The sequence below is a fragment of the Myotis brandtii genome, unplaced genomic scaffold (assembly GCF_000412655.1).
Source record: "Myotis brandtii unplaced genomic scaffold, ASM41265v1 scaffold248, whole genome shotgun sequence".
In the NCBI taxonomy this organism is placed as follows: Eukaryota; Metazoa; Chordata; class Mammalia; order Chiroptera; family Vespertilionidae; genus Myotis; species Myotis brandtii.
This window is the reverse complement of record NW_005359397.1, coordinates 1,563,751-1,580,888: the sequence shown is the minus strand read 5'-3', so window position 1 is coordinate 1,580,888 and position 17,138 is coordinate 1,563,751. Positions and strand designations below refer to the sequence as shown.

General features: G+C 45.7%; 1 protein-coding gene across 1 annotated transcript in view; it reads left to right on the top strand.

The window, feature by feature from the left end:
• FHOD3 (formin homology 2 domain containing 3) overlaps positions 1 to 17,138 on the top strand; it is a 347,834-nt gene that overhangs the window by 238,133 nt on the left and 92,563 nt on the right. The window contains exons 12-14 of the mRNA XM_014540586.1: positions 11,189 to 11,287; positions 14,659 to 14,991; positions 15,642 to 15,716. Of these exons, the coding sequence (XP_014396072.1) occupies positions 11,189 to 11,287; positions 14,659 to 14,991; positions 15,642 to 15,716 (507 nt within the window). The remainder of the gene's footprint in view (positions 1 to 11,188; positions 11,288 to 14,658; positions 14,992 to 15,641; positions 15,717 to 17,138) is intronic.

The window sequence follows — 17,138 nt, the reverse complement described above, 5'->3', positions numbered from 1 at the left end:
CCATGCAGCAGGCAGGGACAGTGGCAAGTGTGGGACAGAGACTGCATGCATCATATGGTGAGGCAGAGGAAGGAGAGGAAGGATCCTAGGTGATTCCCACGCTGCCGCTAACACAGGGTCGGGGGATGGTTGTAAGGCCATGCGGTGAGCTTTGGGCATTTTTAGTTGAGGTGTCCCTGGTCAGTGGGATAGGCTCTTCTGGACTCAGGTACACATAGGTAAGGGTTGACACCTAGGCGTAGATGCCATAACCCAGTGGAAACGAACGGAGAACGGAGTGAGCCAAGAAGCGAATGGATAGAGCCCTAGGAAATGCTGAAACCGAGAACTCACTGTCTTTCCCCTTCAGTGAACCTTGAAACCAGTTGTCTTCAAGTGTGTTTCTAAAGCTAGAGTGGCCTTTCCCGTTGTGATGTTTCAGGGAGAGATAAGCGATTTACTGTGGGAGTGCCGGCGGGCACACTGCACAGAGAGGAAAGGTCCTTGTTTCTTTGATTTGCTTTGGGAATTTTCGTCCTGAGGGTCAAGCCCATTTCCTATAACGCACCTCCCCCCACACACACTCCCCCCCCGACCCCCCACCCCCAGTGTTCTGAATGCTCACAGTCCTTCCTGGAGGAGCTTGATTTTCCTCGGCACCTTGTGGAGGGACAGGTGTGGGTGTGGGTGGTCCTGCAGAGCCAGCCTCTCTATATATATCACATGGAATTCCCAGGTCCCTTTGCAAGTGAGCAGAGGCTTCCCAAGGATTGCTAAGCTGAGCTGATTGAATCCCATCATGGAAGAAGGAATGAGATTATCTTTGCTTGACAAGAGTCTGCATGTGGAGGGAGCCTGCTGGTAACTCTTCACTGAGGAAGGTTGAATGAACAGGGAAACAGCCCTGAAAATGTGGGTGGAAGAGGCCAAATCTGCCATAATGAAAAGGAGGACTGGGCAGAGTGATGCTGGGGAAGCACTTTGCAAGGGAGCCCTTTGGACAGGCCCCGAGAAAAAGGGCCTAATGGCAGTCTGGTCTCACACCACGTGCTCAGCATGCTGACAGTGATCACAGAAGCATCATATCCATGTTAAAAAAAATACCCATTACTAAGTGAGTGATGTTTATGGTTCAGAACCTGATCAGAATTAACATGGGCTATCGTCATGGTTCAAGTACGTCTTGTGGTGCCCCATACCAAGCTGTCATCAGCTCTCCTTCTGGTGGGATGGGGCCTCGGTGGGATGGGCAGGGGGTGAGGCCTGCTAGACTCCCCATGCACATGGATGCAGTGAGAAGAGGCATCGATGTTCAGGGGAGACTCTGAAAGTAGGGAGAATTGTTGGCTTCTTTCAGTCCTTAAATGGAAGAGACATTTTCTTTTTCGAGCCACAAAGAAATGATGGTAGCAGAGGTAGCAGAGCACAGTGGTCAGGAGCTTGGGTGCTAGAGTTGAATTGCCTGGGTTTGAATCCTGGCTTACTAGCTGTGTGACTCTGGGAGAATTCCTTAACCTCTCTGTGCCTCAGGTCCTCTTCTGTGAATCGAGTAACAATAGTATCTACCTTGGCAGTTCCCATAAGGATAAAATGAGTGAACTCTGTGAAGTGCTCAGCATGAGAGTACCCGGCACAGAGGTTGTTAAATAAATAGAATATGTAGGTGACTGCAGGCCTCCGAGTAGAGCCTGCTTTTCCTGGAGAGAATCCGAGGGAGGCAGACCAAGCAAAGATGAAGGAACCTGCCCCTCGCCCTTGGAGAGTGGCCTGCAGTGGGCAAGGAAACCTGGGCACATTCGGGATAGGCATCTGCAGCCTAAATGCCTTTTGATCATCTTGATGCAGCGTGCTTCCCGGAGACACAGAGCTCAGGAAGGAATTCAGAGGCAATTATATCACACCTCCGGAATACTCAATTACAGTGTTCACACTGCCCCGGAGAAATCGTTTCATTCCTGAGGTTTATTTTTCCAGCGTGTGGTTCTGGTTTTATAAACATGAGATTAAAAGTAGACTAGAGATGAGCCCCCACAAGGCTGTGGCCGGTCAGGACCTGCTGTAGCAGGCATTTCTCTCCTAGAGGTCTCGGGTGGGCGGGCTGAGTCGGGCGGCGGGGGCATGGCTGCGTGCCAATGGCAGGCCTTCGGAACTGGACTTGAGAAGATATTTTTCTTTGTTTATATTTTTTTCACCTATGAAAAGCTTTGTGAAATTGCCTTTGAATTATAAGGGTAAATCATTTTTTATCAGGAAATGGAGGGAATATCATGAAGCAAAGATGAAGTACCTTTATGCTTGTTAAAACATGGCTGGGACTCGAGTCCACATCTGTAGTAGCTCATGTCTGTAAGCATATGAGCAAGCCAGCAGCTAGGAGACAAACCCCAATCCTGCGCATGTTATTTCACAGTAAGCTTACGTTGATGGACTTCTTTGTCAGTATTGACATTCTATGAACTTTGATATTATCACTGTCCTGCTTTTATTGAGGCAGGAATACTAGCTCATGAGCTAAAGGAGAGCTGAATCATACTCATTCATTATTCACTCAACTCATATTTTCTTGTGCCATCCACATTCTTGGTCCTGAGGGTACAATGGTAAACAAGATGCTTATGAAGCGTCCAGGATCATAGGACAGTGCACACATAATATTGTAACAAGGCAGGTGTAGCTTTGGAGGAGAGCTTTTGAAGGGAGCAAATAGGGCTGTGTGGTAGAGAGCAACAGGGATCTAAAGACATGACCTTGAGGGGAACTTGCAGGTGTGCACAAGGACATGCACAGGGGTTGTTCTTACAGCATCACTTATAACAGCAAACAATTGGGGAATGGCTAGGTAACTAAAACATGCAATAGCCATATGATGGAAGGCAACCAGCATTAAGAAACGCACCATATTATAAGTACCAACATACTTGTCACATCAATTGCTGTGTAAAAAATTGTAGAATAATATGTCTAATTTTTAAAAAGATTTTTTATTGGTTTTAGAAAGAGAGGAAGGGAGAGGAAGAGAGAGAGAGAAGCATCAATGCAAAAACAAAATATTAATCAGCTGCCTCCTGTATGTCCCCCACCAGGGATCAAGCCTGCAACCCGGGTATGTGCCCTGACTGGCAACTTTTCAGTGCATGGGGATGACAGCCAAACAACTGAGCCACACTGGCTAGGGCATGTCTAATTTTTTTCATCTGGAAATTTATATACCAAATTTATAACAGTGGTTACCGCTGGTCAGAGGGGACTTAATTTTTATTAGTAATATTATATCTTCTTAAAGGGAGTTTGGATACTTGTAGTTTAATATTAATTTTAAAGGATTCTTTAGAAAAGAGGATAGTGGGATGGGAGTCATCCAAGAAGCCTTCTCAGGCATTGAGGCTGAATCCTAAAGGATGAAAAGAGCTGCCTGGGCCGATGCAATGCCGTGTTCAATGGCAAAGGGAGGAAAAGGCATGATGTACCCGGGTAACTAATAGGTGTCTCAAGAGACAAGGCTTCTGAGTGTGGAGGGGGACACAGAGGTGGAACAGAGATGAGATGAGGTTGCACAGTAAGCAGGTCAAGTCATGCAGGGTCTTAGAAACCATAGCACGGAGTCTTGTTGTTTGGCGTGCAGTGCACATCTGAACACATGCCTGTCTGCCTGGTGCGATCGGATCAAGGTGAAGGAGGGTGGAAACAGGGACACTTGTTTGCTATTGATGCAAAACCACTGAAAAACCTGGGTAGCTTGGACTAGGGCAGTTGTCCTCAACCCTGTGGACATGCTCAGTCCACACCCCCAAATAGTTGAATACAATTTCTGAAGCCTTCACATTTTCAAATAGTATATTGTAAGGGTGAGGATCCCTGATTGCTGTTGACTGTGGAGAGGCATGCAGAGGTCGAGACATGCGTTGGAAAGGCAGCACGACTCACTGCTGAATCTTCCAGGCCCACCCTCCTGGGCCAGGCTGAGCCCAGAACTGTTTGGGACACTGTGGGAGCTGTGGGAGTGTGCAGGGCAACATGCGGACCTGTGACATGTGTCCAGTTCCTTTGGTGAAGGTCTCTCGATCATTCTGGCCCTTTGCCACTTTTTTCTCTTCCTGTTATCTCCATTTTATAGAATTCATTCTTCATTGGCATCCACACCAGCAGATGGTCAATGAAGTAGAAAGCAAATGCTACCCAAACAAGTCCATGTGGTCACGGTTGGTAATTTGGGGCATGACTTGAGAGGGGGAGAAAATAGAAAATGAGGTTGTTGGGAAGAACACTGGCTGAAATAGAAGATTTGGGGTTTATCTCTAGATGCCAATTATCTGTACTTTATTACCATATTATGAGCTGACTGTGGTGTGTTGAAGTCCAAAGCATGTAAAAAGGCAATTAGAGTTTTAGAATCAAACTGAGTCACGAGTTAGAAAGATATTACTGTGTACTGAAACTCAGACATGTTTGGCTTCCTCGTGGTGGGTTATATTTGATATCTGCTGCTTAATTAAACACATACGTATTATGTCTCTTTCATCGCTGACTAGGAGTCCTTCACTCTTTAGTATCGTTTTCTTCCCACTTGTGAAAAAACATAACACTGAATGTGTGCAGGGAGTACCATTTTTTGAAACACTTAGAAATGAGCTTGACAGACAACACACATTAAACTGGGGATTAGACTAGTGATTGGACAACTTCTAGAGTTAGGAGCACTTGTCTGATAGCCACACAGTGTTGTTTCCTCAGCTATCACAGACCCCCAGCGCTGGAGGTTCCCATTCTGCTGTTGCACTTTATTTTATGGGCGAGATAAGAGAGCCCCAGGGTCTCAGGGTAGAGCCAAGCCAGTCACAGGGCAGGGCAGTTTTCACCTCTGGACGCTGCCACTTGGCATCCCTGCTGTTTCCAAAAGTTCATAGAGAATTTCAGTCCTGTCATCCTAGTGTCTCTTCTGCTCTCTGAGACCTCTCAGGGACATTTAAAGCAATTTACTAGTATCTATGACTGAGACTAAAGGTTTTTAACATAAAATCAAAGTACATACAAAAGAAAGTAGTGAGACATCACAAGGTCCTTGGTTATCACTCCCCAGCGCTGGAGGTTCCCATTCTGCTGTTGCACTTTATTTTATGGGCGAGATAAGAGAGCCCCAGGGTCTCAGGGTAGAGCCAAGCCAGTCACAGGGCAGGGCAGTTTTCACCTCTGGACGCTGCCACTTGGCATCCCTGCTGTTTCCAAAAGTTCGTAGAGAATTTCAGTCCTCAGTCATCCTAGTGTCTCTTCTGCTCTCTGAGACCTCTCAGGGACATTTAAAGCAATTTACTAGTATCTATGACTGAGACTAAAGGTTTTTAAAATCATAAAATCAAAGAACATACAAAAGAAAGTAGTGAGACATCACAAGGTCCTTGGTTATCACTGGATTGATTTGTTTTATACATGAATAGATCTGCAACTCGGCTACTAATTGTGTTGTTGTTTTTTTCTCCTATTGATGTTTATACTCTACAGACTGGAATTCCATTATATTAAACTACTCCATTTTGTGTGTGTGTGTGTGTGTGTGTGTGTGTGTGTGTGTGTGTGTGTGTGTTTAAAAATATGTTTTTATTGATTTCAGAGAGAGGAAGGGAGAGGGAAAGATGGATAGAAACATCAATGATGAGAGAGAATCATTGATTGGTTGCCTCCTGCACACCCCCTACTGGGGATTGAGCCCAACCCAGGCATGTGCCCTGACCTGGAATTGAACCATGACCTCTTGGTTCCTGGGTTGATGCTCGACCCCTGAATCACACCCGGCTGGGCAAACTGCTCTGTTTTTAGCAAAAAGAACGTGCTGGATCCATTAGTAGTTCATTCTAAAACAAAATAGCAAAATAATGGTTTCTGTATTAAGGTTCTGTTCTTGGGTATATTCAGTATCCATGGCCTGGACCGTATACTCCTTCTAAGCTTTGTGTGCTACAGGGACAATAAATACTTTCCTGTCTAACTTTGGGTTCTCACCATGGAAACATCAGCGTAACAGCTGGGCTCTGTTAGATGTCTTTTCATTCTCTTGGCTGGCAAAAATCTTTAGAGGGAAACTTTTTTCTCTCTTTGGTGGACAACAAAACTCTATTTTTGAATGAAATCACTCCTCCAGTTGGTCAGATATATGTCTTAACTAGTTAAGATCACTAATTGGAAATTTTAAAATCTCATCTTGGACCCTTGGTAACCTAGAAACAGCCTTAAAGTTAACAGAAAGTGTGAGTCACTATGTGGCTGAGTTCAAACTCCAGTTTCAGTATCCTCTAACACAGAGCAATGCAGAGGAGCCCACAGGGGCACTTTCTCTGTCATAAATTTAACAAAATAGTTGTATGAAATATTTTTTCATCTCATTATGCTCTTTCCCATGCATTTTACAGAACTAAATAGGGCATTTAAAATGTCTGCATCTTATCTAAGCCTACTGCAGAGCTTTTTAACTAGTTGCCACACACGGGTCATACCTGTGTCAAGACAGATTCCCTCAGGGGCACCAGGCAGGTCTCGGGTAACTGGGGCACTGGGCAGGTCTCCTGGGGGCCACACACAGCTTTGTCCTTTACCGAGCTGTGCAAATGGTATTTTGTCGGCTGTGCTATGTGAGAGGAGGATCGAGAAGCAGAGTTCAGGAGACTGTTGCTCAGAAGGAACAGTGCAGCGACGATTGAGTGATAAAAACAACTTAGACTCTGCTTGTTTCATGGGGTAGCCTGCATGGTAGAAAGGACATGGGCCTGGACATTAGGAGACCAGAGTTCTTACTGGCAAATTTTGTGATCTTGCCCTCTCTGGATCTCTTCTTTCCTACCTGCAATGTGGGGAGATCTCCAGGGTCATCTCTCGGTTCTTGCCAGTCTTGTTCTTTGACCATCCATGCAAGTTTCTCCATGATGAACACCATGCTAGGTCCACAGTACAAAGAACTGCAATAGGCAGCAAGAACTTACTGGATGTCCCTGGGGGGTGGTCCCACTAGAGAAGGAGGGGAGGAGTAACTCCAGATAGGGAGAATGGCTCCTGCAAGGACCCCAAGTTGACATGCCCTTGGTGTTGGGCAGATAGAGCAATAGACCAATAAAGACTGGGTGTGGAAGTTGATGAAGGGAAAGTCGGACACAAAGTTGGAGAGATGATGGGGGGTTAGAGTATTATGTAGGCAAATTGGACTTGATCCTAGGGTTAGTAGATGTGTGTGAACAGGGGAGTATCATGTACAAAATCCCATCTTGTCCTCTGGTCAAATTTCTGCTTGGCCTTTTGGGTTTTGCTCCAACCGCATGTGGAAGTCTTCCTCAGTCAAATATTTCTGGGTGCAATTAGTTGTTTAATGTCTTTCTCCGACATGGGCCTGTAAACTCCAAGGATGGGAACTTCTTTTAACCACTATACCCCAGCATCTTGCCCGTAATAAATGCTCAATAAATATTTGTTGGACAAAGGGAGAGAGAGCTCTTGCTCCATAGTTATACCTCTTTGCTTTAAAAAAATTTGTTTTGTTACTCATGGTGGGAAATCTCTGCACCTTCTGCTCAATTTTGCAGTGAACCTAAAACTTCTCTAAAAAAAAGTGAAATCTATGTTAAACATTCTAATTGTTCAGAATTGGATTAATCATAATCCTTGGTTCATGATACACTGTCCTCTTTGGTCCATGTATGGCCCTGTCTTTATTTATTTATTTTTATATAAAATGTATGTATGAATATAAAGGACATCAGTGAGACTGTGGCCTCACTAAAAACCCAGAGCATTACCCCTTAACCACATTTATCTGTGTACTTCCAACTCTCCCATCTCTGGACCTGGGTAACCAGCACTCGTAAATATTGTTTATCATTATCTTATGGGTTTATTATTGGTTTTTAGGATTATCAGACATATATATATAACCAAACAATATATTATACACTTCTGCCTTTTGGAACTTTATAAAAAAGTATAACATATTTCTTCTTACACTTGTTTTCTTTTCTTCACATTATGCTCTTAATATTCATCCATAGTGTCACATGGAGCTGAAGGTCATCCATGTTCACTGTTTGGAATACCACAGTTTATTCTTTTTCCTATTGGTACATATTTGGGTTGTTTCCATTTTTTGGCAATTACATGGTTTCTGCGAGTGTTCTTAGACTCATGTCCTGGTGCACATATGCTTCCGTATTGCAGGCAGTTTTTCTCAGCTTTGACACTAGTGACACTTTGGACCAAGCCCTTCTTTGTTGTGGGGGGCTGTCTTTTGCCTTATAGGTCATGACATCTAAGGCTGCTAGGTGACAGTAGCACCCCTTCCTTAGGTTTGACAACCAAAAATGTCTCCCAGGGGGACAGAATCACCCAGGTTCAGAACCACTGCCTTCGGGCAATGCCACTTCTAGGGGATATGAATCAGGTTCATAATATGAATGTTTAACTTTACAAGATAGCACCAATTATTTTGCCAAATGACATGAAATTTGGGAAAGTTAAGTTGTCTTTGAAGGAAACTGACTCTTGCAGAATTGGTCAGATGGTGGGCCTCTTGCTTTTCCAATGTAAAAGGTGTGACCTCCATGGAGTTTGGGACTGTTTGTGGTAAAAAGGAAAATACCTGATGAGTTCAGAACAGACCTGTGCCCTGGAGTAACTCTTTATCATTAAAAACAAGTGAAACACCCCTAGAGATATTTGAGAGCCACATGTCAAAGACCCCAGAATTCTGTAGCACAAATATAAACAAAATTAAGTTATACTTTAAGAGAAAATTCAATTAGGGAAAAAGTAAGTTATTTGAACTAATTCTTCAGTCTTAAGTATTATCACATAAAACATCATTCTGTTTGACTAATTTCATCATAGGATGAAACTAAATAAAATCAAGCACAGAAAGTCCTATGCTCTTCAAGAGGGTATTTCCTTCTTCACTGCTTGGTTGTAGGGCAAGGCCAGTGCTTTGACCATAGGGCATCCTGGAAGTGGGCCCTCCCAGGGCATCATTGTGCTGCCTGTCCTTGGTCCTTCCCTTGGTCCTGATAGCACAGCTGTGATACACACAAGACCTGGGAAGATTTATTGCAGGATCAAATGTTGAGCCTAAAGAGGAGCCAGGTTGGGAAGTAGCTCAGGATTGCCCTCTGCAAACATCTGTGGGACAACTACATGCAAGAGAAAGGGCTCAGGAAGACGGAGCTTACACAGGTGGAAGTTATAAAAGGGGGAGCGTTGCTGTCAGTGCTGTGGAATGCTTTGCAGAGTACTGTGTCCTCGTCCTTACTGAATCAAGTAGACCTTTGAGTATCCACTGTTGGGGATGTTAGAGATTTCTTCAGAGGGCCCAAAGGACAGTAATGATAGAGAGAGCTGACAGCTAAAACAAACAGATTTGTTCACTATATGCCACACCTTTTCAAAGTGCTTTACATATTAAGCACTACTCCTAGGAGGCAGGTACTGTTGTTGGGATAAGGAAAGTGGGGCTCAAGGTCAAACACCAGGAAGTGATGGAGTGCAACCCAGGCAGCCTGGCTCTGAACCTCTCCAGATCAAGCAGACTTTGCTTCTACATGACTTCACCACCTGGGGAAGCAAGTGAAATCAAGTCATTTTGGAGGGAGAGGCTCCATGTTTTGTTTTAAAGAGGAGAGACCTATTGGGTGGCAGGATAGAGATCTGTGGGTTCTGGATAGACTAAGCGTAATAACACCTGCAAATTTCTGATCAATCTGAGGGAAGGTGGCCTCAGGCTCCATTGGGCATAGTTTCCAACTGAAAAGTACCTGATTATCATCAACGGCAGATTGGATAACTGGATTGTGGCATATTCATATAAGGGAATTCTGTGTAGCAATGAGAACAAATGATCTTCAAGTGCACATAACAGTGTAGACAAATATCACAAATGTGACAATAAACAAAAGAAGCTGGACACGTAGGATTCCTCTTAGATGGAGAAGAGAAGAAGCAAAGCTTACCTGTGCTACTTGAAGTAGGGGAGGGAAGCAATTGGAAGGGAGCATTAAAGGAGTGCTAGGTCTATGGATGCATCTACTTTAGAAAGTAGAGGAAAAAATAAAAGAAAAAAAAAGAAAGTAGAGAAAGGACACTATGAGAATGCAGAAAAGTTATGGTGGGAGGAGTGGAATGAGAGATTTGGGTGAGTGGGGGCTTGTGGTCAGATTTCCCAAGCGGGCTAGTCCTGTGTCATGGTGAGGAGGACCAGTGTGTGAGGGGCTGAAGAGGAAAAAGGTGAAGGTCACTGAAGCTCAGGAGTCAATTCCTTTGTCAAGGCATGTAGAAGCCCACATGGCCTCAGGTAGGTATTTCATGTGGACAGTAACATAAATCAGGTGTTGACAAAATTTAGAGGCCAAAGGAGGGTAATGATTCAGTTTTAAAGTCTGTACTTGTTCAGCTGCAAGGGCAAAACCCCCGTTCAACTATCTGTAGCAAAAATGAGAATTTATCACCTTCCATTAGTAAGGCAAAAGTACTGGATCCAGGTTTTAAAATTGTCACGGGGGCTGCTCTTTCCCTCTCTCTCTCTCCCCAGCTCTGCTTTTCTTGGGTCAGCCTCACTCACAGGCAGCCTTCTTCCCCTAGAAATGATAGGTGGCTCCAGACTTTGAAGGCACCAGGAGAAACCCAGGGGTGATATGGATTTACTCCACCTAGACCTCACATCTACCCTTGAAGTGGATCAGCCCTCCCTTCCTTCCCCTGCGAATCACATTCACTGAGCATGAGGGAGTGACATGCAAAAACCATAGGTGCCCGTGGAGGTCAGTGCCCTGTGGCCTGACCCTCAGTGGTTTCTACTCAACAGTGGTGCAGTGAAGAGGTGAGGACCCCGCTTGCTGCAGGAGCTGGGCCTCACCACGCACTCCCTGCGTGACTCTGTGTGGAGGAGGAAAACCACAGAAGAGTCCTGCCAAGGCCAGAAGCTGCTCTGAATCCCGGATGGGGTGCAAGGCAGTGGCATCCAGCCAAATCGACAAAGAAATTTGGCCTGTGCTGGGTTATTGCATCTCCACCCCACATTGAAATTTCCCCATCTCAGAACTCTCTTCCTTTCTCCTAACAAATTGAATGTGCTCTTTTCATTTCAGCCAGCTGGAGTTATTTTGCTTCATCTTCCTGTTTGTCTGTAATGCTTATCTCACTTCTCCATCTTGTCTCTGTGTGCATTTCTCTTTTCCTGGCCTCTTCTCAGGGATGAGGAGGAGGAGGAGGAGGAAGAGGAGCAGCCAGTCACGGAGCCCAATTCAGAGGAAGAGAGAGAGGATGATGCCCCCTCTCAGGGCAAGGACAGGTACCAAGGGCTGGACCCTCCCAGGCCCCCACTAAAAGTCCAAGGCTCCCTCCTAATGAATGGTTTGCAGCCACCTCCCTGTCAGTAGTCTCCTCCCTTCCTCACCAGCTCCCACCAGCAAACCTTTACTGACCCTATACACAGAGCCACAGAGTGATTAGTCTGTAGAAATCACAGTGCATGTTTTCATTACAGAACTTTATTTTTCACTCCAATACAGCCTTCCAAACCATGCTTTGTGGAAAACTCCCCCAATTGGTTTTCTTCCCACTGTTCACTCCCTCATTAAGTACTTTGGCTCAGTCAGATTGACAGAAAATTTTTAACCCTTTCAGCACTGTACTAAAAATAATTATGTGTGCTTCCTTCTTCCTACTAATTTTACCAGTACAATATTAGCTAAAGTGTGTGGGTAACTACTGTGTGAATAATGCAAGTTTGTTTTTTATCAAAGTGGACAGGAACACTTGTTATCCACTAGAGGAGTGGTTGGCAAACTGTGGCTCGGCAAACCGTGGCTCGCGAGGCACATGCGGCTCTTTGGCCCCTTGAGTGTGGCTCTTCCACAAAATACCGGCTCTTCCACAAAATACCGACTTCTGCGCGTGGGCCATGAAGTTTCAATCGCACTGTACGTGCATGCCCGCATGTGGTATTTTGTGGAAGAGACACAGTCAAGGGGCCAAAGAGCCGCATGTGGCTCATGAGCCACAGTTTGCCGACCACGGCACTAGAGTATAGAAAAATTTTTCAGTATTTATTTTTATGCCCAGCACAACTAACATAGCTCTAGGGTCCTTTGGAGAGTTTACTGTTCTCTGCTCATCTCTCCAAGGTGTATTCTTTCTGTCTTTAGTCAGTGGTAACAGACATAGGCACCTTGCAGATGTTCTTTTCCTCCACTTAATTGATTATACTGCAAATTGACACTTTTACAGTTAGTTTTTTCCACAAAAAGCAAAATTAAAAGGATCTTGGATGAATTAGGGTAAAATCGTTCTCTTACTAACTTCAAAGTCAATGTGATTCTTTGCTGCTATAGCCTCATTCTCCAGGTCACCAGCACAAATAAAAGTTCTCATATAGGCCCCTTTGACACCCTAAGACTCCCACCATTCTCATGGGTCATGGAATCCTCTCTGAACTGACAAACTAATGATTGCTTCTCCCCTTTGGAAATAACTGGGAAGAAGCCAGCAGGTATGGAGAGAGGAATGGAATGGCCTGGACAGAGAGTGAGCCATACATTTCAGAATGAGAGGGCGAGAAAGGTGGGCATTCATCAGAGCTCCTAGCTCATGCCGAGAGCCCCGCTTGGCGATAGTGACTTTTTAGTTACAGATGCTCTGGGAAGGGAGGAGGTTTAATTGACAGTCCCTTTTGAGGTGAAAAATTAGTTACAGGAAATTATGTAGACCCTCAATAAACACACAGGTATGGCTCCCTATGTGCTGAAATGTGCATGTCATGTGGACAGTAACATAAATCAGGTGTTGACATAAATCAGCTCCCGCGCCACCTCCACCTGTTCCACACCCCCCTCTCCCCCACACACACACACACACATGCCCTTCAACCCTCAGTGACACATAGTTCAGCACCTATGGACCAGATGGAAGAATCTGGCCAGAATGGGTAGCTTTCAAAGGCATCCCTGCTGACATTGTGCTGTCTTTACATAGGATTGTTTGCACAGTAGGTGGTTGTTATCCAACCCTCTGAAGTGTTTTTGACGTCATGCCTGACGCTGGAGGGTGTCCTTGATCAGACACTAGTCATGTTTTTCAGTTTTAGGAAATAAGGTGTGCATATTGAACACCAGGGCTCTATTTAGATAGTACCATAGTGTTAATTCACATCAATCTGCATGCTATTTGTTCCCTGGTGTAAACTTATTAGACTTTAAAATGGTGGGAAGATCCTGCTTACTTCTGTGGGTTTGGTGTCTTCTGCTGCCTCCCCTTCCTGCTGGCTGCTTCTTTGTGTGTGCCCACCAGGCATACCTATCACGTGTGCCTGCTGTGTGTGCCCACCATGCATACCTATCACGTGTGCCTTCTGTGTGTGCCCACCATGCATACCCATCACGTGTGCCTGCTGTGTGTGCCCACCATGCATACCTATCACGTGTGCCCGCTGTGTGAGCCCACCATGTATACCCATCACGTGTGCCTGCTGTGTGAGTCCACCATGCATACCTATCACGTGTGCCTGCTGTGTGAGCCCACCATGCATACCCATCACGTGTGCCTGCTATGTGTGCCCACCATGCATACCTATCACGTGTGCCTGCTGTGTGTGCCCACCATGCATACCTATCACATGTGCCCGCTGTGTGAGCCCACCATGTATACCCATCACGTGTGCCTGCTGTGTGAGTCCACCATGCATACCCATCACATGTGCCTGCTGTGTGAGCCCACCATGTATACCCATCACGTGTGCCTGCTGTGTGTGTCCACCATGCATACCTATCACGTGTGCCTGCTATGTGTGCCCACCACGTGCCAGGCCTGCACTGAGCACATCAGTGTGGTCTCACCTTCCCATCGGGCCAGAGAAACTAGCATGTCCCTGCCTTTATATGTAGATGGAGCTCAGAATTTGAGGTAGGAAAGAAAACAGCCCATATCCCATTCCCAAATGGGCATGGCTGGAGTCAGGTTCTCTGGGAGAGGGGCCATAGCTTTGAAAACTACAGAGTTTAACACAAATTCTTCGAGTTGAGGGGGCCCTGGGAAAGTGTGAAATGGACAAAATGTGCTCTCCGCACGCTAGCCCCTCCTTCCTGCTCTTTGCATTCCTTGCTGGCGTCTCTTTCCCTTTTCTCTCATCCATACATGCTCTCAAGAAAGGATGAAAGGAGTGAGTGAAATATGGGCTGTAGGATGTCACTTCCTCAAGACTAGGCTTTTTAGGAAGGGGCCTGATACTCTGTTTGACCAAGACAAAGCAGTGAGGTTCAAATTATGGTGCCAACACAGCCAGTGGGGAGAAATGTGTGTGGAGAGGAGTGTGGCTGGGGAGACAGGAGAGCATTGACAGAGCAGATGCAGAAGAGCCTTTGGGGTTTCATTAAATCCTCTCCCAAAGGCCTGTATGCCCATAGGCCCAGTGGGTCTTGCCTCCCAGATTGGCAAGCCCAGGGCCCCAGGATTACTGAGCAAACCAAAGTGTCAGTGATGGGCTTTCATGCTGCAGTTCCAGGGGCTCAGCTGGACTCTGAAGTAAGTGGCCATAGCAGTAGTGGGTTTGTACATGCTTTTTCCTCTTTGCTAACTTTTGCTCTCTCTCTCTCTCTCTCTCTCTCCTGAATCTCCTTTCTTCCCTTCCTTCCCTCCCTTCAATTCTTTTCCCTGTGGGGCCAGCAGCCAGGCCAGCCCTGCCTCAGAGCAGAAGCCCACTGGGCAGGAAAGCCCAGCCCCCACCCCTGCCTCCAGCACCACCTCCACCTCCCAGGGAAAGCAGCTTCCAGCCAGCACTGCAGGGGGGAGCCCCTGGGGCAGCGGGTCCTCTGTGCCTGCCCTGCTGCCTCACCCCACCCCTGCCTCTCGGACCTCCACACCTGGCCCCCCGAAGGCATCGCAGACCATAGAAAAGCTGCCCTATGTGCCCCACAGCCCCTTCCATCTCTTCTCCTATGACTTTGAGGATTCACCCTTATCCACCAAGGAAAAGGAAGCCGAGGCCCAGAAGGAAAGCAGGTAGATCAGCCTGTGTGGAGGCCCGCGTGAGATTAACCCGGGGATGGAAGCACAGCCTGTTAACCGCATCGCTTGTCTTGTCTTCTGCTGATTGTGTGGATTTGGTTAGCGCAGAGCGCGGCTGTGGCGTGAACTAACTCCCTGACCACTCCCTAAATATCTACCAGTAGTGAGGCACGATGCACAAGAAAAGTGTCATCTGCTCAAATTAAAGGGCTTGTGTAATAATACAATTATTAAAAGTGGAAATTTTTCCCCTTTTCTTTTTTAAATATATATTTTTATTGATTTCAGAGAGGAAGGGAGAGGGAGAAAAAGATAGAAACATCAATGATGAGAGAGAATCATTGATCGGCTGCCTCCTGCACGCCCTCCACTGGAGATCGAGACCGCAACTTGGACATGTGCCCTGACCCAGAATCACATCTGTGACCTTTGGTTCTTGGGTCAATGCTCAACTGCTGAGCCACACCTGACTGGGCTAAAAATGGGTTTTCAGTGTAAAGTTTGAAACTGTGCATGGTCTGACCTAATCGATGCATCTCACACCCGCCTGTCTGGCTTGGGTCCTTTTGACCTGCAGAATTCAGCAAAGTGCTTAGTCAGCTTCCCATGCAGCGTTTTGAGTGGGGCGCTCTTTCCTTTAACAGTGGCTCTGATTCCCTCCATCTGAGCACGTATTCTGCCTCTGATCCTTACAACTTCCGGTCTTTCTCTTCTAATAGGTAGGTGTCTTTATTTTCTTTCCTTTTTCTATAGCTTTCTTTTAATTCTAAATATGCATTTTTTTTTCTTTCAAAGATTGCTCATAGCCTCCCATGAGATGGCAAACAATTGCAGTTGGAATCACTTCATGGACATTAATGCAATGACATCACTTAAAGTGTGAACACTTCAATAATTCTTATAAAAATTGGAGAGGCGGGCAGGGGGAGAGAGGTGTGTAAGTCAAAACTACACAGGGAATTTTCAGCAGTGCCTGTCAGCTTGCCTGTGTTTCTGCCCTTCACCGATGCCTGGATTGGAAACTGCTGCAGAGCAGGGAATGGGGAACAGAGGGTTGTATATTTTGAGCCATCAATTGTCCAAAATCAGTTATTGCTAACGCTGGTGGCCACTCCCATCTTAGAATAATAATAATCATTGCTAACATTTATTGAGCATTTATTAAGAGCCAGGCCCTGTACTTTCCATAAAACTGGTGCTTTAAAGTATCACTTAACCATTAAGAGGTAGGTTCTATTGCTCGCCCTTATTTACAAAAGAGGAAACTGAGGCACAGAGAGACTGGATAAGTGGAGAGTGGTTTCCACACCAGGCAGCCTGCTCCAAAGCCTGGTCCTAACCTGTACATCATATAGGCCTCTCTCTTAGGCAGTCTGTCCCTCTGTCTCCTTTGTGTACTCATGGACACAACTCCTAATCCCAGGCCCAACCTGGCCATGCCCTGCCTCCAAGGGTCTGTGGATTCCAGTTCAAACATCTCCCAATTACAAATTCCCGACCAGTCTCTTCCAGATTTAACAGTCTTGGATTATTGTCATCTTTCCCACAATGTTTATGGATTGCCTCCAACGTGGCTTGTATGCCCTCTGAGAACAGGATCTCTGTGCAAGTTAAGAGCTGTATGCTTCACTGGAATAAAAATATCTTGGCAACCGCATTTCCCCCAGCAGGGTGGTGTTTGCTCATGATGGTGATCCAGGACTTTCTGGTGATGGTATCACAGCCTCTGATGGGGCTTTCCTGGGACCCAGGTTCCTCAAACTTGGTCTTCAAGCTTCACTACCACTTACAGCCCTTGGGGGAGGGAGCAGTAGAAACATATAAATTGATGACACGAGTATACATGGAAATTGCGAAAAGCAGCCATGCTTGTGAATGAGAACTGACTTAGATTGAACTGAGAAAAGTTTATAATCTTTAAATATTTGACAGGAATTTGAATACTGTCTAAATATTGTTTGTTCCCATTAATTTTCTGATGGTTTTCGTGGATGACTGAAATTAAACAGGTTATACTGGAGACCAACCAGTTAGTCATTGAAAATTAGAAAAATGAAAGAAAACTGAATAGTGAATTGCAGGATCCAGTTAGTTTCTCTGAAATGGAGAAGCAAAACTGGACAGGCTGTGAGGTATTTGAA